Raw genomic sequence first — 27,470 nt, forward strand, 5'->3', positions numbered from 1 at the left:
GTGACACTCACACCTCAGATGAAGTCTCACAAGTGATCAGAATTATAATTTTTCTGACTGTCTGAGTCAAAATTGAATCGAATCGAATTGGGACCTTGTGAATCTGAATCTAATGGATTATAGAAATCAGTGATGATACCCAGCCCTAGTGAGTAGCCTAGGCCCAACAGAAGTGGATGTAGCTGTGGGTAATGAGAAAAGATGAAAAGAACGATTGATAACTTTTTCGTTAAGTTAAGGCCTGATCTGTCTGAGATTTGTAGCCAGTGCTCTGACACGGAGCCATCAACCTATGAACACTGAAAAAGCGGTGAAAATGCAGTTTTAAGCGATACTTTTTCACAGCTTCAACCACATGTTAGAAGAACTTGAGAGGTCCTGCTGCATTAGGAGCATTAAAAGAGTGAGACGGTGAATGATCCGTCACAAAGATACTCAGGTAAAAAGCTAGTTTGACGCAGTTTTGTACAAAATGTGTTGGGTTTTTTTTCATTCAGTCTAAATTTCAGTACAAACTCAGCTTGAACAAACACTTGACCCAAATAACCAGGAAACGACTGGGACATGACAACACACAAACAATTAGCTGTGAGTTGAAGAACATCAATCATGTCCTGACAGGCTGACAGCACAAACACCTTCTGTCTTGATTAGATCAGACAAGGAGAAATGTTTTTTGATTGGACGGTAATGAACATGTGACCTTTGTCCTGCAAAGATCAGCTAACTGCACTGAAGCTTCCAGGAGGGAATGAGGGAACTGTCATTTTCCTCATGTTGACACAGGGCATCAACCTGGGGTCCGTTCTTCGTACCTCGCTTACTACATCCAAGATCAAATGACACATCCAAGATCAAATCATCGCGCTAACTTTGAGCTCGCTATTCCGGTTCTCCGAACACACCTGTTGTTGACGATTAGTATAGCTGGATGAAGTAATGTGAGATCACTGGGTGGCTTAACAGGGGCTACGCATCGATAGTAAAAACACTGATCGGCAACCCTTTGATTGGTCGGCGAAAATGTCGAAGGAGCACGCTCGGTATTTTTCAGCAGCAGAGCAAGAACTCTTGATTGAGGGATTTCAGGAGTTTCAGAGTTTAATTAAAACGCAAGGGAACACTGCAAAGGCTGCAAAAGCAAGGAGAGAGGGCTGGCAGAAAGTTGCTGACAAATTAAACTCGTAAGTAATTTAATAATAATAATAATAATGGATTGGATTTATATAGCGCTTTTCAAGGCACCCAAAGCGCTTTACAATACCACTATTCATTCACTCTCACATTCACACACTGGTGGAGGCAAGCTACGGTTGTAGCCACAGCTGCCCTGGGGCAGACTGACAGAAGCCAGGCTGCCATATCGCGCCATCAGCCCCTCTGGCCAACACCAGTAGGTGGTAGGGTAAATTTATTATATTATATTACATTATAGGCCTATTACATTATATCCTCTTTCACATTAGAGCCACGACAGGACCCACTAGAACATGGGAACAAGTAAAAGTGAAATATAAGAATATCCTACAGAATGGTAATATTTATCACTTCTATTGCTTTTAGTCTCTTGAAAAGAGACTCTGAAATAATCTGTTTGTTTATAACAGCAACCAAGAAAAGGGCAGAGCAAAAAAAGACAGGTGGTGGTTCTGCACCCCCTCGTCAACAAGTTGGTTAAGTAAATAATACCCTCACGGGAATATCGATATCTCTCTATGAGCACAATGTCGCGCTGAGCTAAAGGATCCTGTCTATCCCGCAATATATGCTGAATTCTGAAAACTCTCCTTATCAATCTTGCACCTTCCGCAATGGGTTGCTCGCGTATACGGACAGGACATGGCTGCGACAGACTTCCCAAATCCACCTTCGCTTTTATAGCCGTGGTCTCTCATCTTGATTACACAAAGTAATTTACTATTACTACTCTAAAATATGAATTACATCTGAAATAATCAAATACATGAAATAGAATGATTAATAGTACATTTCCCTTTTTTTAGGAAATGACCTGTATGTATCTGTATGGAATCAATAAAAGGATCAAATACTGCATTATCTTTGGTTACATTGATAATATTTATTTATGGTAAAACAGTGGTAAAATATCGCTGTTGCTTTCGTATACATGAAGCGGACATACCTGAGTGGTCGCGATCTAATCTTGTTTACATAAAGTAAGCCTGCTCCCGAGCAGGTTTACGCTTACGGATCTGTTGCTATGACAGCAAGTCCCGGATGAGCTTCGGAGAACCGAACGATCCAAGATCACGCGAAATCGTCAACAATCAAATCCAGCTAACTTACTTAGCGAGGTACGAAGAACGGACCCCTGGAAACTTGCTAGAAATTTAAAGAAACACAAAGACCTGCAGTTCCTCCAGCGTCCACCGGAGGCTCCAGTTAGCTATTAGCAGGTATCTGTGTCCGTGTGATACAGGCTAGCTTAGCCTTTGACACGCATTCATGGCAAATGCTAAAGCACCAAGAGGCCAGTGGATGATATCATAGTTGCTATGTCCATCTCAGTCTATGACTAAGACATGAAACAAGCTCAGTTTTTTTCTGTAATGGATTAACAGCACCAACTTTACCAACAGTGTCACCTGCTGTACCTGTGGAATTACTGCTCTTTGGTTTTTCTGTAAATTTGCTCTCACTTTAGGAAGCCTGGTTCATGTTTTACTCTCAGGTGTTTTTTTTTCAGGTGTTTGTTGTTGTGTCTTGTAAGACAAAGGTTCTCAGCAGGATTCTCAGCTCTAGCTGACGCTGCGGGGAGTTATCGATCTGTTCACTGATTTTTATATTTCTTATTGATCAGCCGCGTGGGGGCTCTCAGGAGGTCACATGTTCAGAGCTTTCTGTTCACTGCTGAGCGGCTGTCATTATTTGTTGTTGGAGAGGAAAAAAAATCAAAGAACTGCAAGGAAATTTAAATCAATCCAACAACCACAAAAGCCTTCAGACTACAACAACATGTGATCACCAGCATGTGATCACAATAGCTGCAAAACCACTCTGCTTGTTCCAGTCCCATGTTCTTACTCTTTGACTCTACCAGAGTAGCTTTGCACAATTTACTTTCTTCTGATTGGTTGCTCCTCATAAACAGAAAGTTACTGGGCCTTCTGAGATTATCATGCTCTGTGTGATGTCAAAGAGATTCAAGAGTAGAAAAAACAGATTTCACACAGACACAAATACCTGCTCATAGGTGCTCACTAATTAAATTCTCCAATTTCCCCAAAACTGCACAATATCAGTCAGTCAATAGCAGTTATATAGCAGTCATATTATTGGTCAGATAATCACATTCAAAAGGCTCCAACAGCACAAACACTGTCCCGAGGTCCAGTTCAGAGACCCAATTAGGCAGCTAGTAGCTACAGCTCCCTGTCAGGGAGGCCACACCTCCAATGATGCAAACAGTTAAAAACATGGAGTGGGGAATTATCTATAGAGATAAACCAGTGTTGGTATAAGGCTGGAAACATGTTTGTTTCTGATGTAACATTTTAACATGGGAGTCTGTGGGGACTAAGCCACTGCCGGAGCCCCTGCTGGACGTTAGAGGAACTGCAGCGGTTGGATTAACAGACAGGACGGTAGCACAGCGGCGTTTCTGTCCTGAATTGGAGCAGATAATCGGAATCTCTGAGGTTTTTGGTCTTCTGTGACCTGCTGCCGCCTCTCAGTCTGACTCGGCTAAACAGATTAACATGAGGTCATGACGACCTGTCTGTCCACCTGTGTGCCTCTATGTGGATGAACAGTATGGTGATGAATGAGTGGCTCAGCAGTCTCTTTAACCCCTTCAGTTCTGCTCCTCGTAGTCACAGTTTTTATTAAAATCTATACTGATGGGAATACAAACACACCTTTATGGAGCGCTATGGAGCCTTTAATAATTTATATATTTGACTTTCTATGCCAAGTCTCAGGCAGTGTGTAAATGATGAAGAGATGCTTGGATCAAACACTGCAGCATCCACTCAAGCTTTCAGTGAGGAGACGAACATGTGGAGATCCTTCACTTGAAAGGTGGTCAGTCTCTCTGACGGCCAGCTGATACAACGACAGCCGTAAATCCAGCTGATTTTTTATTAGTGTCTTGTTGACGTCTCACTTTTAAATATTCATCGAGTACATTTAGAGAGCGCATTATTTCTCTGCATGCCCATCAGAGCGCAGCAGCAGCTTATAGATCCACTCGATGATGACTTCATACTTCTCAGCATGGATTACTGAACAGACCAGCTACAGTCTCACAGAGCAAAATGAATAAACTGAATAAACCACAAACCCCCCCCCCCCTCCCCCCCTTTCCATATTTTTATAATTCATCTGTTTAACTTCAGTCTGTCATCTTGTCATCTGTAGTGGTTAAATAAAATACCTGCTTTTGACCTGGAAACCAAAGAAATCCTATTTGTAGGAGCAGTGGCTGAAAATCACTTCATGTGTGATTTTAAAGAATATCACAATGTTCGGTTAAAGTTTGCACTAAATTCTGCGCTGGATCCAGATTCAATAATTAATGAAAACACTATTAAATAAAAATAAGCACCTCATTTTTTTTTTAATGTTGACTGATCATCAACATTCAACCTGATTCAGGTTCTTTGGAAGCTTCGACACCTGCACAAGAACTTCAAATTAAATGACTTGAGACACGCTTAAGATTTCTCTAAAGCACCCAGAGACAAAACTGGCCATTTACCACTTGTCAAAGATCAGTTAAGGTCCAGGAATTGAGTAAAGTATAAACTAGTACAGTTTAGGTAGAGGTCGAACACACTTGTTAGCACACAAATGTCTGAACGGCCTCAGCTGAACATTTCCTCTGAGGCAGAGGAGAGGTGGAGAGAGGTAGCGTTTGTCCCCAGGGACAGTGCCTCCTGGCTGGGCAGGAAGATACTGACAACTGCCTCCCACCTCCACCGCGTCCAGGAGCTCCAGAAGCTGCCTCATCACAGTTAATTAGTTTAACTTAGCATGACACACACACACATACACACACAAGTCATTATTGCTGTCGTCATTCTTCAGTGATTATATTAAATGTTTTTTTTCTGTCTGCATGAACCAAATATACTTTCATAAATTAATAGTTCGGCTTATTTCTGTTGACCTCTCCAGCTGCTCTGAGATTTGCTGTATTTGTAAGCTCCAAATGTCCTCATATGAACAGAAAAATGAAAAATGTTTGCTGCCTATTTCTTTGGGATTAAAGCATAAAAAGGTCAGTATTAAAACACAACACCTGCACTCTTTTAAAGCCCTGAGCAGCATAGATGTAATGCCTTCCATGAAACAGAGCAGACTGCTGAGTTATATCTGTATATCTCATGACTGATCAAAAAGCACAAGGTAAAAAAAAAAAAAAGAATCATATGTGTTTCAGTGTTATAAGTTTATGAGTAACCGCAGTACATTTATGTAGGGAGGACCAAAACCGGCCAAATAATAAATAAATTTTTATATACAGAAGATGAACCACCAAATTTTAAAAGAATAAATTAATACAAAATAAATGATAAAAACAAAAAAATTATATCATAAAAAGGTAAATCAATGCCAAACTAAATGAAACATGATAAAAGAAATGTAATATTTTGAGTATTTAATTGCATTCATTTTATAACTGGGTCATTTATTTCTTATTGTATTTATTTATATTTGAGTTTTTAAATTATATTATTTTGACATATTTGATCTGTCACATTTAAGTAGAGTCTAGTTCAAATCATTAGACTTCACACAGGCCTAGAGACCAGTTGGTGAACCCCTGGCAACCATCAATGATTAAAAATAATTTAAAAGAAATTTTTGACATTAAATAATTAGAAAAAAATAAAAGTTTTAGACACCTTTTAAAAGATTCCAGTAAAATCTGTTTTCTTTGGCGTTGTGTTAAATGTCCTCATACTGATAGAAATATGAGAAAACACAAAGTCTACAGAGCAACCTTTTTGCTGGTTATCTTTAGAAATTATTAGTTTGGGGTCAAAGTTCATTATTGATATTAAAATAATGCAAAAGGTAGGACTTTGGGTGGGGAGATTATTACAAAACATGCATGTATGTGTGTGCAGCTGCCCTCTGGTTACCTGCAGCTCTTGTCATTTACATTTATGACATAATTAAGTCACAGACGAGGAAATTACTCGGCGAGTAATTAGCTGAGTGAAACCGCCCACCTGCCTTCATCTCCTTGCTTCCTTCCTCTCTCTGCTGTCACACTGTGTTCATGTCATCGCTTTATTCAGCTGCCAAATCCTCATTTTACTGCTCATAACACACGATTTAGAGCCGATTTGTTCGCTACATGACAGAAACCGGAGCAGAGAGGGAGTGTTAAATCAATCTGCCTAACAGGAGGGGAGAGTGAGACGTTTCTTCTGCTGCTTGTCACAGAGAAAAATCAGAGTAGATGTGCAGTAAACAGCTCAATGACTCCTTAATCACCAACACAGCACACACTTATTCTGCTAAATACAACCTGCAGTTTCCAGTGGGTGCGTGCAGCAGCCTTCTGCGTAAACATATGTGACCAGAGCTGCAGCTCACTTTAATTCAGTCTGATTAACAGTTTAATTCAACAATACAAAAAATGGAGCGTTAGCTATTTACATCAGGATTAACATTTGTATTAAAGGAGAACGGGGTGAATTTAGTGGCATCTTGATTTGAAATGGAAACTTCAACTTCTGTGGGTGAAAAATAAAAACAACAGCCAAGAGCTGCTGTTCCTCTAACGTCCACTAGAGGCTCGATATGGGCTCAATTTATGGTCATAAATATTTTGTACTTGTAAATCACCAAAAGTTGATTCTGTCCATCTGGACGTAGCGTTTTCTGGGAGAAACGTTTCGTCACTCATCCAAGTGACTTCTTCAGTCTCAGCTGACTGCAGGTTTCCCCAATCTTATAAACAGTACATTTGCATAATGACTGAAACCAGCCCACTGAAGGAACAATGGGCTGTGAGGCCCATACTTAAGATAGGTACATAAGATACTTGTAAATCAGTTTTGTACTTGTAAATCGGGATTTGTATGTGTAAAAAGAATTTGCGTGTGCGTAAAAAAGATTTGTATGTGTAAAAAAGATTTGTATGTGTAAAAAAGATTTGTATGTGGAAAAAAGAATTGTATGTGGAAAAAGAATTTGTGTGTGCATAAAAAAGACATGCAGCTTGTGGGGATAGGTTAATTGGATAATCCAAATTGTCACCTGGTGTGAATGTGTGAATGAATGTGAGTGCGAATGGTTGTCTGTCCCTGTGTGTTGGCCCTGTGACAGACTGGCGACCTGTCCAGGGTGTACCCTGCCTCTCGCCCTATGACAGGGCGCTGGGATAGGCTCCAGCGCCCCCCGCGACCCTGAAAAGGATAAGTGGAAGCGAATGGATGGATGGATGGTAAAAAAGATTTGTGTGTGGACTTAGCCAAAAAAAAACCTGCAAGTTACAAGTACGAATTTTGACCCTATTTTTCTTCCTTTCATCTGATTGGAATGTCATGTCAATCACAAATGTAACAATCCAATCAGAGAACAGATGGGTTTGGCTGTCGGAGGGGCGCTTTTTTGAACTGCAGGTCCTTGAAGGGTAATACAGTTTGAAGCTGGAGGATCTCTATATAAATATCCGATAGCAGCTAGGTCCCCTAACTTTCAGCAGCTGTTGAAAGGATAAAGTTTTGGTATATCAGTGGTTAGAAATACCATTATTACTTTAGGATTAGTTTAACACAAAGTCAGGGCTGACCCGGGACCATTGCTGTGAGTCACAGTGCGCAGCATAAAAGTCCTTTCACATCGGACGCAGGATGTGCTGCTAATGCTAACTAAAAGCCAAGGATCCAGAATTTGTTGCGCTGGCTGCTGAGCTCTGTGGGTTTTTGCAGCAGCTCTACCTGTACTAGATGCACCTGCTCCTTGTCGTTTCTATCTCTGACTTTACTGCTTGTGGATTTTAATACAGATTTTACTTGCTGTCATCTTGTTTATTTGTGTTTTTTGTTTTTATTTGTTGTTTTCTGTATTTTAATGTATTAGATTCTATTTTATTTATGTCTTTTTCTCTTTGTAAGGTGACCTTTGGTTTTAGAAAGGCGCCTCAAATAAAATGTATTTTTATTATTAGAACATTACGCTACACAACATTTACAAAATATCACCTCAGGACAGCGGGAGCCTTTAAGACTCTTTGTGAAAGCTCATAATGCCAAGTCACCAACAAAAGCGTACACTTCAACGCCAAGAAGGTGCTAGCAAGGAAGCCTCGGTGAAAGCTAATGATGTGCAGCCACCCTCACCTTCAAAGTCAAATACTACTCAAATTGCTACAACTGAACAAATAGCCAAGGACATTGCAAGTATTTACGCACACTTAAGGAAACCTCCGAGACACAAGAGAGCAAACCCAATGCAATTCAAACTGCTACGAGGGCAGTGGAGGCTAAGTTAGGGGATATTGGCTACTCGCTTAAGCAATGCTGAGTCTTGCCTGGATTTCCTTGAGGATGCCAGCAGAGCACTAAAGGAAAATTCTCCTGCAACTAGTGACGAAGTGAACGCTCTACGACAGGAATTACACCACCTCGAAAACAGAGGACGGAGAAACCACCTGCGCTTTGATTGCTTTCCAGAGGGCTGCAAGGGTATGGATGCACAAACGAGCGGCATTTAATCCCTGTAAACGGCTGTTACACGAAAGGAAGATCAAGTTCTCCCTACTGTTCCCAGCGTTGCTTGTGCTGAAAATGACGGAGGGCAAACATGAGTTTATCGACCCAAAAAAAGTCCAGGACTACATTCTGTCTTTACCTTAAGGGAATTATTTACAGTCAAGGGCTTGGATTTAAAAACTGCCCTTTTTTGCCATAGCGTAATTAACATGCCATTGAATAACAGGCTTTGGCTGGTGCTCAGTTATAGTATTTAAAATTATTGATATATTTTGCACCTCCTAACTGTTTAAGTTTCAATATTATAGGGTCTCACGCTTTGATTTGATTTATTCACTTACTTTAGTTTTGAGAATACGACGCAATCTGCTTGGTAGAGAATCTCACTAAGACTATTAAAGACTGTCTTTCAAGGGACAGTTCTAACCAACCTGCACAGAGGTGTGTTCTGGGAGCTAAGTCCTGAAATGACTGCTCTGCTCACAATACATTGACTTGGTATGCTGCTGCTGCAGGCAACGGGTCCTGTTTATGACTGTTTGACTGGTTAGAGTCACGGACCATAAAGTTTATGTTTTGCTTTTGGGGGCTCCTGGCCCACCTGAGGGTAACTAGTGTTCTCTGTCACCCCAGACGTATTTGCTTAAATGTTTATCAGTTGTTATTTTTATTTACTTCCATATTTTATTTATAGCCTATTTTATTTATAGCCAGCCATCCATATATTGTCCACTCGGTGTTGAACTCCTGGTTTTAATAATATGTTACCCCACTGTTATATGTCCAATACAAAATGCATGATGGCGAATAAGCACCAAAGGCCCTTTACCTTATTGACCTGGAATGTAAAGGGCCTTAACCATCCAATTAAAAAAAAGAAAATCATTACATTTATCAAATCAAAAAAAGCTGACATTGCCTTTCTCCAAGAGACTCACTTGTCCCCCCAGGAGTTGGATAAACTTTGCCGTGATTAGGTGGGTCAGGTATTTTTTTCATGTGGCAGCAGTCAGAGTAGGGGTGTAGCAATTTTGATTCATAAGCAGCTACAGTTTAAATGCACCCGGATGGTTAAGGATGCAGATGGGCGGACATTGCTACTCTTGGCTGAGATTCAAGATTTCAAGATTTTAATCAATATCTGTGCACCAAATGTTGACAACCCTACCTTTTTGGTCATTTGGAATGTATAATTAGCTATATGGGTGATTACCCAATCCTGATAGCAGGGGACTTCAATTTGGTAGTGGATGATAACTAGATCAAAGCACTCCCTCACAGCGACACTCTAGATCAGCTTCAGTTGCTCTTAAAATGTGTAGGAACTTGGGTTTAGTAGATGCATGGAGAGTATTCAACCTATCCACAAGAGATTACACCTTTTATTCTGCCCCCCACAATGCTCCGTCGAGGATTGATTATTTTCTTATGTCAAATTCTATCATGCCCTGAGCAATGTCTTGTTCTATTGGAGGTATACACTTATTTGACCATGCCTCGGTGCTCCAGCATCTGACCTCATTTGGTAGCCCCTTCAAGTCTCCCAGATGGAGGCTAAACTCAAGCCTTTTGCATGATTCTAACTTTCTTCAATTCTCCACTAAAGGAGTGAAGAATGGAGAGCTTCCACCTGAAGCGGGATCTGTATCTGTTCAGAATAAAAGGATTAGGTTAAAACTTAGAGTGGGACAGACATTGGGGTCCTGACGAGCGCTGTCAGAGATCACAGAATACTGTTCTGCTGTTATGCTGAGGCAATTTTTACATGTTGTGATCTGTATTTACAGTGGACTGTAGTGTTCTGGAAAATTCAATAAAATGTTAATCCCCAAAAAGAAAAACCTTTCATACACGTATTGACTGAAACTCAGTTTACACTGACCTAGTTCATCAGTCATGCCTTTCCTTTCTCTCCGCTGAGCAACTAACTTTACCTCACGTGTCCCGTGTAACATGTGATTCAGGGCTGTGCGTTATCTCATCTGTTTCTTACAGTAATGCTAATTAAGTTGACTCCTAACTGTGGGCCCCCAAAAAACTGAGACAACTGTAAAATAGGCACATTCGATAGGCACACTTTAGAGAAACCACCATCAATTTCTTGGAGCGTGTCAGGCCTCTGCAGGTTGTGAGGCCTTTTAGTGATAAATTTTAGGACAGAAGGCAGAGTATTTAGAGACTTCTGATGGCTTTCCTGGATAATGAACTCAGGATGAAATGATTCTGGTATTTTTAGTGTCCAGTGAAGCAGCAGAGAGATTTCAGCCTACAAATTGACAATACAATCTCTTTTTAAGGGCTGACTAAAGTTTTCTTGATTTTTGACTATATGGAAAAATGTCCTCAATCTGTGTCTTTTCAACCACGATGGAGTGACCTTTGGCAAAAGTGATTATCAAGAACCTTGGAGATCATCAAACTACACTTTAAATTCATGGCTATGAAACTCCCCAGATCACAGTCTGATCCAGAATCTATTTAAAAAGCCCACAAACCAATCACTTGATGAGACAGGAAGACATGTCCATCAATCAGTATCCAGCACACCACAGAGAGTCACAGTGACGAAGAAGTCACGAAGAAGTGCCATTGTTGTAAACACTGACTCTGTGCATATATTTGATTTATCCCCCCCCCCAAAAAAAAAAAAAATCTTTGAAACATTTATGATCGTTCTTCACTAAATCATACGTCATACGATGCAACATCTAACTGACCCCACACGTTTGGTTACAGATGTGGACATCAGTGGAAACATTTGCAGCAGGACCAGTCAGTGCCGGGAAGTAATCCTGCCATAACACCAACATCTGCAGAGCGCTGTGCTGAGATATTACCGAGCTGCAGCGAAGCCAAAGCTGCTTTAATTTGTTGCTAAGACTTTAGAGTCGGATTTCTGCACTCATGAAATACTTTATGGGCTGGACACACACACACACTCACTAATGTAACCAGCCTAGCTTGGATTGGCAAACTCCATTAAATTTGAACTGAACAGTGTGTGTGTTTGACAGAAAGCCAGAGGGACACTGTGAGTTTGGACTGATGAAGTGCACACAAAGAATAAAACAGAGCAGGACAGAGAAATTAATCAAACACATCAATTCATCACCATTATGACTTCATAACTTTCAGCTGGATAAACTTACAAAGACCAGGCAGAAACATTTTTTATGTTATGCATTAAACACTCCCCTAAATTCAGGAGTGGCTCTGTAACTGAACAACCTTGAAGAATGTCTCTTTGTCCCTGCTGCGGCTTTAATCCAGATCCGTCTCACATTTAAACAGGTCTGAACATTACAGGCAGACGTCTGGGGTCATTTCTGTGAGAATCTGCTAATAATTGCTTGATTTCTTTCAGTAGCTCCTGGTCCTGGATTTTGCTTTGTTGACTTTTGTTGAATTTTCATGCTAATGTTCTTTTTACTTTTGAGTTTATTTATACTCATCCTCATGTCCTGCTTGGAGTTCATTCTGTTTAGCCTCTTGTTATTTCTGTCCTGTTTGTATGGTATCCCACTCCAGTGTTCACAACTTACAGCAAGCCCAAGAAGTGAAAATGGGACATAAGCAGAGATGTTATAAGAGACAGACATAGCACTCCTGAAATAAAAATCTAGGAAATGCAGGTCGAAGTAAAACTCCCAGAGGAAAAATATTTTTCAAACATTTAATTTGGATCAAACCTTTTAAGTGTTTGTATTTTAAGATGAGACTTCCCTGGTGGTTCTATAGATTTAGTTTTATTTCCTGGTGACTACTCAAATAAAAATTAGCACTGGGAGGAATTTCAAGATGGCTGCCTATTTATGAGATCTTGTTCTGGAAGGACTTTGACATAGACTACATGAAGAAAAGTTCTGGGCTACTCTCACATTACACCTACACCTCAACCATGGAAACCCACGCCATGAAGATCCCAGTGCACAGTTTCTGTAATGATGATAATGACAGAAGAGGTTTGGAGATCTGCAGTTACTGAGTCAGTAGAACATTGGAAACTTTTACATCCTGCTACCCCACTGAGTGCTTGTGGACCCCAAAGTGTATCACCATCACCATCACCAGAAAAACCAGGAAGAGTCAATATCCACACACTCTGCCCTGCAGATGACATTATATAGAGTTAGATTGCAGAAAGCTGATTGGTCGTTGGATGGTTTTCATGTTATTGTGCTATAGATCTGACTGGCAGCACAAATTTCTGTAAGAAATTAAAGAAAGTTAGGCAAAAAACTTGACATGGCATTGGCTATAATCCAGACAGAACCAACAGGGAACCCATCTAAACAAATTCCATCTTTAAAAGCACCTCTGGTTCAGCTCATTTTCTTCATGACCTTTCAATGACAGACTGGGAACCTTAATTGCAGTTGTGTCTAAAATGGATGTTGTGGCTGTAAAACAGCTGACTGAGAGATAGAAGAAGAAGAAGAAGAAGAAGAAGAAGAAGACAGACACTCTGAGTTAATTGGTGTTGTGTCTATGGGGGGGGATTACTTAATGGAGCCGCCTGTGGACCAAATGACTGACATGACATTAAGATCAACAGCAGCACAGGCCAACTGAATCTGTTCATGTAAAGCAAAGGCAGGAAAACTGAGGTGCTTTAAGAATAATGCAGTAAACAGAAGTCAAATCAATATCTGCAGATATCTATTCATATTAATGTACAGAATTCACCTGCTTGCTGCTACTACTGCACATTCACCCAGTGTATATACTATATATATATATATTAGGGGTGCAACGATATTCGTATCGATATTGAACCGTTCGATACAGTGCTTTCGGTTCGGTACGCATATGTATCGAACAATACAACATTTGTAATTTATTTTATCAATTTTCCTTCTGACGATGCTGTCTGTGTTGAGCGCTCAGTGAATCTGTGTTCGACTACTCCGCCTAGGCTGCACTGTCGAGCGCAGATCCACTGAGCGCTCAACACAGACAGCATAGTCAGAAGGAAGAGCGCAGGGCAAGCTAGCGAGACAGAAGTTAAGCTCTACTTGCAACATTCAGATCTGGCGTTTGGAATTATTTTGGTTTTCATGTGACGTATGACCCTGAAGGTAAGCGAGTCATGGACTAAAGTAAAACAGTATGTTGGATGTGCCATGCAATGCTCAATTACATTGGTGTGAACTAGTGTGTTAGCGCAGTTAGCTCGTTAACGTGTTTGCCGTCTAGCCCCATGCACGGAGCGATCAGCGGTAGCTCGTTAACGGAGATTTGCCGTGTTGTGGCGTTAAGGTCATTTCAACGAGATTAACCTGAAAGCACTAGTGGGAACACAACGAATATGACTGCACATTTACGCCGACATCATCCTAGTGCAAAGACAAAAACAACAAGCATGCTACTAACTTTAGCCGAGTCATTTAGACAGCTGTTAGCACATGATTCTCCTTATGCTGCTGAGAATATAGCCCAGAAGAAGCGTATAGTATAGCTTTTATTTTGGAAAGAGCCATTTCTCTGTAATAAACTCTCTTTTCCAAAGATGAGTGATTCCTCAATCAGATACAGGGCTTGCAATATCGCTAGCCCGACGTCCCGGAGCTAGCGATTTTTTCAGTCGGGCTACCAAAATCTATCTCTTCCCTGCCCGTCGGGCTATTGTAGGAAAAATATATGTCAATGCTTTTGCATTCTTTCAGAAATGTAGCTGGGTAATTATGTCATTGGCATGGGTGAGCCACTGTCAATATGTGACATATTGAAGTCGCGTTTGAATTTGCGCTTGTTTTTTTGCTTTCACTTTGCAATCGTGCGAACTGTGTATAGAGAGCGACAGCACTGATCTGTGAGTGATGATAATTTGTGCACCAATTCCTCTGACATCGTCTTATTAATCGTTAGCTTACTATGCAAACATGACAAGTGAAATCTCCCGCAGCAAGCTTAAACATGTGAGAGGTTGATCGCGCAGAGAATCGCTGAGCTTATGTGAGTGAGCGTGTAAAAGCATTTCAGTTCTGCTGAGCCAAATAAGACAGGTCAGGGTGAAGAAGTGACAGCCAAAGAAAAGCTTACCACAAAACGGAGAAGTTATGACAAATCAGACTATAAGGCAAAAAGAAAGTGCAGCTTTATGGTTTCATGGACAAAAGAATTTCTGTGGCTGCAATATGACGAGCTAAATAACCAGGGCTGCACATAAGTGGTCCGCAGGTGCGCATTCGCTGTCGAAATAAAAAACAGCACAAGGGTTAGGGTTAAATTTAAAAACTGTACTTTTGAGTTAAAATATATATTTATAATTTTAATAAATGACAAATTAAAAATGCATGAACATTTTTTGTATCGAAAAAATATCGAACTGTGACACCAAAGTATCGAACCGAACCGAACCGTGAATTTTGTGTATCGTTGCACCCCTAATATATATATATATATATATATATATATATATATATATATATATATATATATATATATATATATAATGTTCCTCCTCTACACCCCCCCCCCCCCCCCCCCCATTTTTGCACATGTCGAGGAGCGTGTCAGGCTACATTTCACTGTGTGTTATACTTGTATAACTATGCATGTGACAAATAATAAAGAACCTTGAACCTTGAACCTTGAACCACATGTGAGGATTACAGATAGCTATCATCAGGATTTTATCAATACTGGCTCCATTGATCTGTATCAGTACTTATCAGTATTCTTAATGTAATGGGACTAAAATGCAACAGTCTTCTCCGAGCTCTCCAACAACCTTCCTGCTGCACTTTTCATGTCACCTTCAGAGATTTAAATTAGGAAACGGAGAGAGCATATCCAGCCACATATTTGTTTTCACACCTGCTGAATCAAGTGAACACGGCACTTGGATTTACGCAGTGATGCACGAACACACACACAGTAATGTAGGCACACACGTAAGAGATTGTCAGGTTTTAATTAAAGCTGCAGGTCTGAGTCGTTATCTGATCAGAAACACCAGCTTATCAGTTCGTGGTTAAACACAAGCTGAGAGCTAGACATGCCCAACACACATATTTCACTTCTGCTTTTGTGACAATTCTCAAACCACGTCATAACCAGAAGCAACCCAAAATCACAACTGGCCAAAATGACCTTTCTTTTACCCCACGGTCCTTACGAGGTCTGAAAATGACACGAGTCCTCATGAGAATAGCTGGGCGAGTACACTTAAATACACACGCTGAGTATAAAATCTCTTGCAGCTCATTTCTCTGCTCGTGTCTTCACAGTTCATTTCTCCTCCAACAAAAATGAAATGAACTCCTGACCCCAATAAACATGAAGTGGTTCAGCAGGTGTGCGTCACTTTGTGTATCTGCGGCTGGTGTGTGCGTGTCGTCTACAATAACCTTCTGAGAGGTTACCAAACAGACATATCGATGCGTCTCGCCTGCTCGTCTGAGATCTGCTGTGGCCCTGAAGATACATTCTGCCGATATGTCATTTATTAAAATCATGATTGGCTAAAATCCCAGCGCTGTCTTTTTTTATACCCCTGCAGAGCTAGCAGCACACAGCCTTTTATTGTTTCATCTGCCTTTACAATGAGCTGAAGTCCAAACAGCTTCAGAGAGGAAAAATATCACGACAAAGTTTCACAATCTTTGTCATCTGAGACCACATGAAAGCTGCTTAAGACAGCTGTGGTTCAAACCATCTATTACTGCACTGCCCCAAACCATATGCTCTATATAAAAGACACACCAGCACCCTGATCACCCATCTGCTGTGGACATTTGGCCATTTGAAGCCTAAACTTTAGCATTTTGAGCACCAGAAATAGCCAGAAGTGACCGTATTTGAACAACAAGCTGGAGTGCTAAGTTATCAGCTGATGTCAGCTGGATCTATCCATCGACTGCATGAATCACAGACACAGAACTGAAAAACTAAATACGTGTTTTTGTGTTGGTTGATTGTTTTTTTGTTTTTCTTGTGTTTTTACAAAATTAGAAATGTGAAAATTCCAATTTTTTGAATGTTTGTAATTTTGTAATTTCTACGTTTTATACATTTTTACAGTTCTTAAAAAAAATTCTTCAAATGTTATCAAACTTCCATTCAGGGTTTTAACCATGTTAAAATGTTCATAAAGACAGCTGGATAACACCTCCTTGAAGTTCTAATAATCTAGTCATGGGAGCTCCATACGCCTCCTGTTTATGAGGGACAGCCAGTCTGAGGAAATTTACAGCTCACTTCAGACTGAGGGCCTGCACCAGTGTATGTTAAAGAACGATTATTTTGAACTGTGGATCAAGCAAAGCTGCTGTTTTAAAGTCCAAGAACAGAAATACGGAGCTGTTGTTGGTTTTTCCTTGATCCTGAACAAAGAGTAAAATTCAAATTTCAACCATAACCGTCTAACTGCAAATTTTCCACACAAACTCAGCACTCAAAGAGGTTTTTAATCACAAAACACTCTATTCTTTAAGTGCTTTCTAACTACTGCACTCAGACTCACACACTTAAACTTGTTCACTGGAGGAGCCCGGGATCAAACCACCGCCCCACTGTTCCAATCACCGGCCCGATGTTAAGCCATGTGAAACATGGCGACCGTACAACCAGAACCCAGCACTGGTATTATATTCAAACAGCACTCTGTGTAGCACGTCTCTGAACACTCAGTTTCATGTTTTTTTTTTCCTCTTGGATCTTTCTGATGTCACACAAAGATATAACCCTAAGATGGTCATCTTGGGCACAGAAGCCCTGCCCACCTTCTGTGCTGTCTTATAGCTTATTTGAGACGAAGGGGCTGCTTGAGGCCCAGGATAAGATATGGCTTATTTTTAACTATGAATCATACAAAGCTGCTGTAAGAGAGTCTGAAAACAAACCCGTGGAGGAGGAAGTGAGCACCAAATGAAATCATATTTCATTCGGTGCACCTGTCTGTTTATGATCGCTGTATACCTGTGTGTGTGTGACGCACACGTGCTTATTATTCCCGTTATGAATCTGGATGTTTACATTGAGGAATCTGTGAGGAGCTGATGACGCTGTGAGGCAGGCTGAGGACCCGCCAACAAGCTCATTTTTGTCTTTTTGCCAACATGTTAACGATGTTTTGGTCTTGAAGGAGACGGAGCAATAAAGGTTTTATATTTGAAGCGAGGAACCCTCCCCTCCAACCCTCGCCCACCCCTTTTTCAGTTACATGTAAAGGTCACCCAGCCGACGAGCGGTGCGACATCCGTCCTTTTCCAATTTTCAGCCTCTCTCTCTCGACATTAAAGGATTTCTGAATGAAGCGTGACTTCTCTCTCTCGCTCTCTCTCCGTTTCTCCATCTCCACATCATGGGTTGCCATGGCGACTGAGCAGCATCGATGACGCCCCGTCTCTCCCCTCTATATTTACTCTGTTGCTGTAGCGACGACCCAGGCATGCACCAAAGAAGAAGAAGCAGCAGCAGCACAGACTTCTGTGTTTATCTCTGTTGCTGTTTGATTATTTTGTTGCATATTGTCCTTTTGGCCCCTCGTGGGGGGTTTTCTGCACTATTTATCCAAATTTATGTGGACCCATCCAGATTATGCAAGCGTGTCATTGCTATAAAAGCTTCAACTGTTTTGGTTTCACCAGATATTGAACCTGACTACATGGATGTGCTTTTCTTTCATGACCCACGCAGCTAAAGTGGAAACCCGGAGGGGTTCAAACTGTAAACAGCCAGCCCTCAGACCCAGAGTCACGCAGCTGTGCAGTGTTTACCATCAGCTGGTTGTTAATGGCGCTCTGAGTCCTTCATTCACACAGTGAGCGGATCTGTTTAGGTTCACCTCTGACTTTAGATGCTGCGATACAAAAACAATCAGACTGAAAATCTCCTGACACTCAGATGGAACTAAAACAGCAAAATATGGCAAGATCACTGCAACACTTCCATTTTTTCCTCATTTCAGCCATTTAACCGCTGACCCACTGAGGCGTAGACCACCTTTTATCAGGGTACTCAAACTACTTACTTTAAATCTGCCCTAAATCTGCTGTTTCAGTGGTGACGTTCACATGAAACATGGCCAAAGATTTAAATAATGTGGCTACAGTTATACCCATTAGCTAAATGTTAAGTTTCACATCAAATTTCCAGTCTTGGGTCTGTATGATGTCACCAAGAGCAAATATCCCTAATATGGTGATTGCCTGATATGTTGTTGCTGCCATTAAAACTCAGACAGTTGTTTGTGTTCATCCGGAGGCGGCGTTCTCAGTGAACAGAATCAGCTTTCCCGGATTATTGCATTTGCCTCAAGATATTACAACTTCTGGGTGTTCATGCAGTACAAATACCACTGTAGAGTACTCAGAGTACTTCATTTCTGAGTAATTGGCAGCCTCACTGTTAATATTTTGTAGTTTGAGCTGCTGTAAATCTCCACATTTGGCAGCAGGAATTAAAGCTTTTCACTCTTCACTCATTGTGATGCTAAATGAAGGGTCAGTAATTAAGCTTGTAGTGAAATCTCTCACACCGTCGGTGAGGTGAGGTGTATTGTACTAAAATAAATGATCTGTGAAAAGAGAGACTGGTAAATCAAATTTTAAGCACTCGTATGAGCTTACGTGTTATTTCATGACACGATGATTATCGTCCATAATCATTCAGACATTTTGAATCCAACAGCCTTGGTTTTCAGGTCTGCCCCAATTCAGATGTGTAATAGCAACACTGATTCACAGTGCAAAGCTTATTAGTTTCATTTAAAGGCTGTAAAACTGGCCTTTAAAAGCCAGCCTTTAATACAAAGCTAGCACTGGCATCAGTCAAATATGAGACTTTGAGCCTGGAGATCTGGACAAACCAACGAATCCTGAAAAACACAAACAAACCGAAGAACAACTGTCCTGACTGCAAACTGTACAAGTTTTTGACTGAAACCTGCTGTTTGGTCTCTGGGCTGTAGAAGAAGACCCAGTTCTAAACATTAGCAATAGCCCTCAACCAAGTGCACACAGTAAGTGAACAGGAAGTGATCTGAAAGTAGCAGCAATGCTTCCAAAGGTGAAGACGACTTTAAAGGTCGTGTGGGCAATCTGATCACACCTTATGGATGATCAGGTGTTAATAAAACTAACCTGATTAATTTGCACAAAGATGATGTTCAGAAAACGTTCAAAAAGGCTGGCTGTTGATTTGTCTGATATAAGAGCTGGAACAGCTGATTTTTTAATAAACTATTTCATCCACAGAATGAGCTGTCATATGGGCTGAAAGGATTAATCAATGAATCAATTAGCTGACATTAAATGCTTCAAACTGGAGAATGCAGCTTATCTGATGTGAGAGCTAATTTAAAAAGTAAATGAAGGAAATAAACAGGTTCAATAAAATCCTCTTTAGCGCTGAAACATGATGAGCGTCTCTGTTTTAATGACCAAACAGCGGATACAAAGTAGTTCGGACTATCAGGACAGCAGCTCAGCATCATCAGAGCCTAACTGATAAAGAAAAACATTATAAAAAACATGCCGCTCACGCCTTCACGTCACACGGTAAAACGAGGTGTCGTTACCTTTGGGTTGAGGACCAGCTGCTGCTCATCAAAGTGCAGCAGAGCCACAGAGTTGGACTCGGAGTTGTTGACAAAGATCTGCAGGCAGGGGTAGAGCGAAGTTCCCTTACAGTCTGCTCCACATGTGAACACGCACTCGAACATCTCTTCCGGACGCAACACCGACACCACCTGCAAGAGGGGGAGCACACGATTAGTGATGGATATGTTAGTGGACTGCATCGATTCTGATAGCTGATTCGTTGAAAAATAACATTTTTTACTGGTAATTTTATTTGAAATATACATATTTTGCTAATTGTCCAATTTTCTGTGAGGTAAATTTGAATGTTTTGTTTGGGTTTTTAACCGAAGGTTGGATTAAGGTAAAAATAATATGATTTGAATGTATCATGCTGATTTGAAGGCCTGGGAGGAAAAATGTGTTTAAGATGAGTTTTAAAAATGGACTGTTGAGGTGACTGTTTAACATGCAAAGACAGTTTATTCTATAACCTTGGGGCAGCGATAGAGAATCCTGTACCCTCTGAGTTTCCACTTAGATTTCTGTATATGTAGCAGCAGTTGGTTAGATGACCTGAGAGCTCGGGGTAAATACCATTTAAGGATTTAAAAACAAATACAGGAACTCTGACTCAGTGGAGCTTATAGGACTTGATGGTTCAATCCTTTGAGTAATCAGCACTGCTTCCTGCCTGGGGTCCTTAGTGGGTGAGCAGTAACTGCTTCATTAGGGTCATCAGATGGGCATCTTCCATCCTCAGTATTTCATTGATTTTATTTCCACAATACCTCCAGAGGGCTCAACATGACACCTGGCGTCCTTTTTCTTGATCCACAACCAGTCACTACTTCACTCAGTGCCCTCGCACTCCCATCCTCTTCAGGAGTTTTGGTCTTGACAATAAGCCCTCTACACTCAACCCCCACAGCAAGGTTCTGCCTGAGCTGCTATTATGACAAGCTTTCCCATTCATATGGCTCTTCAACTCCAGATTCCCAAAGTACCATTAGTTCCAGAATGTCTAATATCTTCTGCAAAGCTGATCGCAACATGAGGTCTGGCCTGAGATTAGTTATTGTTCCTATCAGAAAGACCAGTGTGATCAGGGTTGACCTGCATCTTCCAGGGTCATGCTTACTCTTGCCGATGACTTCACAAGAAGTTCTCCTGCTCTCATGAAGGGAATGAGGCTTGGTATTCAGACCACTGTAGGAGCGAGGGCATTGGCGTCAGTTTTCCTTCCTTATGAGATAATCACCAGTTGTTGCAGGACCTGGTTGTGGAAGTTGTACATTTCTAGGTGTTGTGGCCTTGGGACAGGCTTTTTTTGCCTGAGAGTTGCTGGAGTTTGGCAGAGAGCATACATATGGTCGTCTCCACTTCACTAATGGACGTTTTGGGCTGTAGGGAGGATATTGTAGGTGCCTCTGATTATAAAGCTGAGTCTGCTTCCTTCCATTTTCCAGAGATCCTTCCAATTGAGCTTGTGATGTTTCAGTTTTTCCCAGCTGGTTCACTGGCCCAGCATCTGAGATGGACTTGTGCCACATTGCTCAACTTGTCCCAAATCTAAGTCCTGTCCTGTCCTGCTGAACGTGTCCAACTACATCTCCACGCTCGAGAGGAGACTGTGCTTTCTGCACAGCCTCTGACGGAGTCCACATCCTTGCAGTGGGAGCAGCAGCTCTCTTGAGACTCTGTCAGCATCAGTTTTTAGTAAACACTTATATCTGTGGGAACTTTTGTTTGTGCAGCTTTTAAAAATGTGTGGACACAGAGTACAGTCTAAATCTTTTATATGTCTGGATGTTAATGATGAGCGATGGCGGAAACTTGTCTACCGGCTCATTACTGGACTCAAACAACGACCTCGGGCATGAAAATAAATATCAATGTCCATGAGAAATAATCAGTCAGTCTTTGCAGATCTGATAAAAGTCAGACCGCTTCATCACTCAAGAGGTCACAAAGCTGCAATCGTGATTGATGTGTTATTAAGCAATGGATCAGTGAATGACGGAGCAGACGTGCTCTCTGCCACATGACTTTGGACTTTGGAACATTATTCCAAAATGATGCAATAAGCTAAAAGCCAAATAAATCAGGCCGGTATGAATTCATCATCCACAGTAAACAGCTGGGAGTGCAGGCTGTGGCTGCCTGTAATTTATACCATGAGAAGTCCCGATGGCTTCAAAACGCTGTGCAAACACTTTTAACGATCCAGAGCGGAAAGTGATGCAGCACGAGTGAACCGAAACAGCTAAAGATGGACGCTTTGTCCTGACAACAAAAATCTAAATAAATGACTAACTCAATCAGAAAAGGCCTCAGGCTGCTTGAGCTGTGATTTCAAACAATATGTTTTAGTTTCTGTCAAAACTAATGGTCATGTTTTTTTCTTCTGCCATGTACAGCAAGAAGAGGAATGTTTGAACCCAACGAGAAGTTTTTTAAAGGGTAATTTTGTATTCTGAGAGCAGCAGGAGCTCTAAATGGAAATATTGATTCATTCAATCTAATTGATCCATTTTAAAGACGGAGAATCTGTGACTAGGGTATCTGAAGAAACACTGAGATTTACGAGTTGTTATTTGGGAAATTCAACGTACAAAACCTGCACAGCTGTCTTGATCTCATTCAGGCTTGTTGCCATTTTTCTGTCACTGGTTCTCTGGCTCCGAAGCAGGAGAATGCTGATTGGCTTTACCAACTGGGGAAACAGCTGCCAGTGAGCAGAACACCAGACTGACCTGCTGCATATGAATCGAAGAAAAAGTTTAAAAATGAAACAACTGAGATGTCTGGAAGGAGATTCAGAGACACCGTCTGTGACCAAAAAAGATTCCCCTGAAAATAATAGATGGATTCGCTACATGAACAAAAAGCTGAAACTAGAAAAACTGATTGGCTGCTTGTGTTTTCTCAATATGTTTCTGATGGCAGTGGAGTTTGTTAAGACTGAAGGTAATAGACGGAAGTTTGTCTCCCTTTCAGTAAAAATATCTCACAAAGTAATTATACTGCCTTCTTCTCACAGCAATCATCCCTCTGATTGCACAGTGGTGGCCTCCTATTCAGCAACAAGACAATGCAAAATAGCTTTAGAAGCTACCAAGATGCAGCTGCAGGTAAATTAGTCAGTTGAAGCATCAGAAAAGCAACAAAATGATGACGAACTTATCAAAATGTTGACTCATTCAAGCTCATCGTTTCAAATTCCTACTGGGTGTCTTCCTCTAGATAAAGGCTTAAAAGAATTTGAACTACAACCGTAGCTTGCCTCCACCAGTGTGTGAATGCGAGAGTGAATGAATAGTGGCATTGTAAAGCGCTTTGAGTGCCTTGAAAAGCGCTATATAAATCCAATCCATTATTATTATCAAAAGATATTCTGTGAAGCTCAAAATACTGTAAAACAGCATAAAGCACTCCAAGTTCCACCTTGAGCCCGGCCAATTTATAAGCAGGACGATATTATTGACTAACAGCCGAAATTTAAAAAGGGAAAAAAAAACACCCTTCAAAAACATTATATGTATCGCTGTCTTTGTCCACCAGAGGGCACTTAGGAACTTCCCTGCTAATAACACGTGTTGGAACTTAAATAAATATGTACACATAACAAATATCAGAGAAGCCTGTTTATGTTTTGTGTGTCATAAAGAAAAAAACAATACCGGACAATATTTGAGAACATCGGAATTTTAAATCACTGAATATCTGTTTGATTAACCTGTAGTTCCATTCTAAAAGTTCCTCTGCATCTGAAAGTCTTACTCCCTGAGAAATGGGTTTGGTGAAGATAAACAATCTCAAGAAACGTCATATGGAACGAAGTTCCTCTCTAGAAATAAAAGTAGATTCTTAAATGATTGTTAATATAAGCTTTTGTCAATCTAGCATTTAAGCTTGTGATTTGGCATTATATAAATTAAATTGAATTGAATTGAACTGAACTGAACTGAATAGTTAACAGCAAGAAAAAGACGATGAGCTTAGGGAAATGTTAAGGTCAGCCTTCTTTTTCTGACTAAAAGCTTAACGAGGCTTTAATTTTGGCTGTGGTCCATCAATCTGGCAGGAAAAATAACCATCATCACTGCAAGGTCCATCCAAAAACATGGATTCCCACAATGGAAGGGTTAAAGAATCTTACAGAACTTTGTTTGTAACTGGTTGGATCCACTAGAAACATCGACATCAAAACAACACAATGACAAGGTCAACATAACATTACTAGAAATGTAGGTTGCACCTTAAAATGTTCTAATTCTGCAGAGACAGTCACTGAAATTGAAGTTCAACTAAGGTTGAGTTATGCTTTTCTTTCTGTGTCTACACTGCATGAACTGCATGAGAAAACTGCAGATTTTACAAGTGGTATATTAGGGTTTTTTCTAGAACTCCTTCTACTACAAATTAGGAACTTTCCAAGCATAAAGCAGGAGTAAAACTTCAGCTGTGAAGGTTACCTTTGAAAAAAAGAAAGATCAGTTTAAGTGCAATATTTGGCTTTTCTAATGCATTAATACGTATTTTCTTTGTAAAAAACACAAATATAACAATGTGATTCTTTCTCAATATCCCATGTGTAGGACTTTCTCTGTGATCTTCTTGTAATTTACAGCTAAATACCAACTAATACCAAGTAGTTTTAGAGAGTTATGAGGATGGTTTCCAGGAAATGGAAGAGAAAATACCAAAAGTTAAAAATAATCCTCTGGGGGATAAAAAATGTCTGACTGCTGGGTATCCACTTAGCATTTTCCAAATTTGAGGCTTAAACTAGAACTACAGCATGTTACCTGTGAGGTTAAAGTTAGCAAAACCTCAGACTAACATAGAATCTGGACTACAGATGTTAGACTCAGCTGTCAGAATGACTTTAATTTAGAAACAACAGCGAGGGCCACGTTCACTGACAGACAACTGACAGTTTGTGTTAGATCACCTCGGTCAGACCGGCGGGATCCCCCTCACTGTCCATCAAAGTCTGATAACTGATCTGCATTAGAGTTTACCCTCAGTTATTACTGGACACTTCTCGAGTGGCTGAAGGAGATTAGCACAGATAATCTGAGTCAAACTCACAGAAATCCTTCAATATTGATCTCAACACCAGGAATTCTTCGACATGGTGCTTCTCGTCAGTGTGTCAGTGCAACATATGGTTAAAAAGTACAGACAGGACAGAAATAGGACAGTTTCTAATATACAAGAGTAAATATGTCAGTGACTTTCTAGTAAACAATCTGGACCAGTGTTGGTCAAGTTACTTGAAAAAAGTAATCAGTAACTAATTACTGATTACTTCCCCAAAAAAGTAATCCCGTTACTTTACTGATTACTTATTTTCAAAAGTAATTAATTACTTAGTTACTTAGTTACTTTTTAAAAACACGATTTACAACCTGAAGAGGTGATAAAGCGATAGATCTTTCAGCCCAATTCTACTTTTTCTGCATAATCCATCATACAAAATGTAATCAAATGGAAAAGTATCTTTTTTTAACTTGTTTTATCAGTTTTAATCTTTTAACTTTATGCATCAAGCAAAAATTTAATTATATGCAACATTCTCTGACTTGAATAAATTAGTTTAACATTTAAACCTATTTTCTGCACATTCCAGCACATAAAATAAAATATTTTTTGTGTTTACACTCAGTCTTTCAAATAGATGCAAGTAAAACACAGCAGAAAATAAATAAAGTCAAAGACTCAGCGGTCCTTTTGCTCTATTTTCACCTGTAAAGCAGGACTGCGGTAGGCGGAGGTTTACCCTGGTGCAGGTGTGCTGCGGTCAGTTGAAGAATCCGCGAGTTTCTCTGTGAATTTCCCATTACGTCATTGCGCACTCGGTGCTTGTTTAGGGGTTTTTTTTTCGCTGTAAAAAGAAGTTTTCTTCCCACGCACAACGGACGCTAATGGTTTGGTCACTTTTTATGGAATCAAACTCAAAATAAGGTCAGTACTTCCACGCTTTAAACGCTGCACGCTCATACTCTCTCCCACAATCGATATATGATCCATTGTTGATCTGCACACAGCTGTTGTCACTAACGGCGCACTCGCTTACGTCACTGTCATGAGACATTCTCGCAAAAAAAAATCACGGTTTTAGTAACGCAGTAACGCAGCGTTCCTACGGGAAAGTAACGGTAATCTAATTACCGTTTTTGCAATAGTAATCCCTTACTTTACTTGTTACTTGAAAAAAGTAATCAGATTACAGTAACGCGTAACGCGTTACTGCCCATCTCTGATCTGGACTTTCCTAAAAACTGCAGCATAACAAAAGAGGCAAGTGGATCCTTTCACCTATAAGTAAAGCTGCAGCTTTGTCCAGTTAATGCATAGAATTTCAAAAAGCTGTGAATTCATTAAGTTCACATGATTAAAAACAGAAAAAATGCAAATACTGGACCCAGATCCACAGGAATCAACATTATTTTCCCTTAAATACTTTTTTTTTGTCTGAATCAACATTAATACTTTATAAAATCTCCAATCATGCCGACGTGTCCCGATCCTGACTCCAAAATCTGGATATTGAGTATCGATGGAAATGTTTACTCCACCATCAGCAACGGGAGACCTAACAGAGAGTTGGCAGCCTGGAGGTGTTTCTCACTTTTATTGAACTCATGGTGACATACGTACAGTGGTGAGTTGGCTTAATGTGTCTACTCCACTCCATGTGTGAGGAGAAACTAAGGAGACTGTAAATAAGTGCAAGAAAGACTCCCACACTGAGCTGAAAGCAGACGAGTGCACATATGAAGAAAATAATGTCAGTATTATGTTAAAAACTGCATTTATTTTGGTTCTGACTTCACTTATTATTTTACTAACACTGAAGCACTCCTCTCTTTATCAACCACTAATACCACAGCTGATAATAACACACTTACACAGTCACATCACTAATTTAGGCTCCAGGTAAAGCCACCCTGCTGCCGCTGAGTGTTAGTAGCCTTATAGAAACACTACAGCAGACATATGTTTACTACTTTTCAGTGCTTGTGATTGATGTAGTTTTAATGTGTGTAATTAATCAGTTAAAGTCCTGGTTGTGTCAGCAGTTCCTGCGAAATTCTGAAATCCTTAACAGCTCTCAGTATCCTGCAGTAGGCTGCAAGTTATTTTTTTTCTTTTTATAGAAGAACTATTAATAGGCTGCGTGCTAAAATAATATTTTAAGGTGAAGTACTATAGACAGTCAAAGCCTGCCCTAGAAATGTAT

General features: G+C 40.4%; 1 protein-coding gene across 2 annotated transcripts in view; it reads right to left on the reverse strand.

Annotated features, from left to right (window-relative positions):
• The window catches only part of LOC120744125 (calcium-activated potassium channel subunit beta-4-like), a 49,450-nt gene that overhangs the window by 20,994 nt on the left and 986 nt on the right, over nt 1-27,470 (reverse strand). For both annotated transcript variants that reach the window (XM_040048280.1, XM_040048282.1), the window contains exon 2: nt 20,218-20,388. In XM_040048280.1, coding sequence (XP_039904214.1) covers nt 20,218-20,388 — 171 coding nt within the window. The remainder of the gene's footprint in view (nt 1-20,217; nt 20,389-27,470) is intronic.

This window comes from Simochromis diagramma, unplaced genomic scaffold, assembly GCF_900408965.1.
Source record: "Simochromis diagramma unplaced genomic scaffold, fSimDia1.1 OVJJ01000557.1, whole genome shotgun sequence".
NCBI lineage: Eukaryota > Metazoa > Chordata > Actinopteri > Cichliformes > Cichlidae > Simochromis > Simochromis diagramma.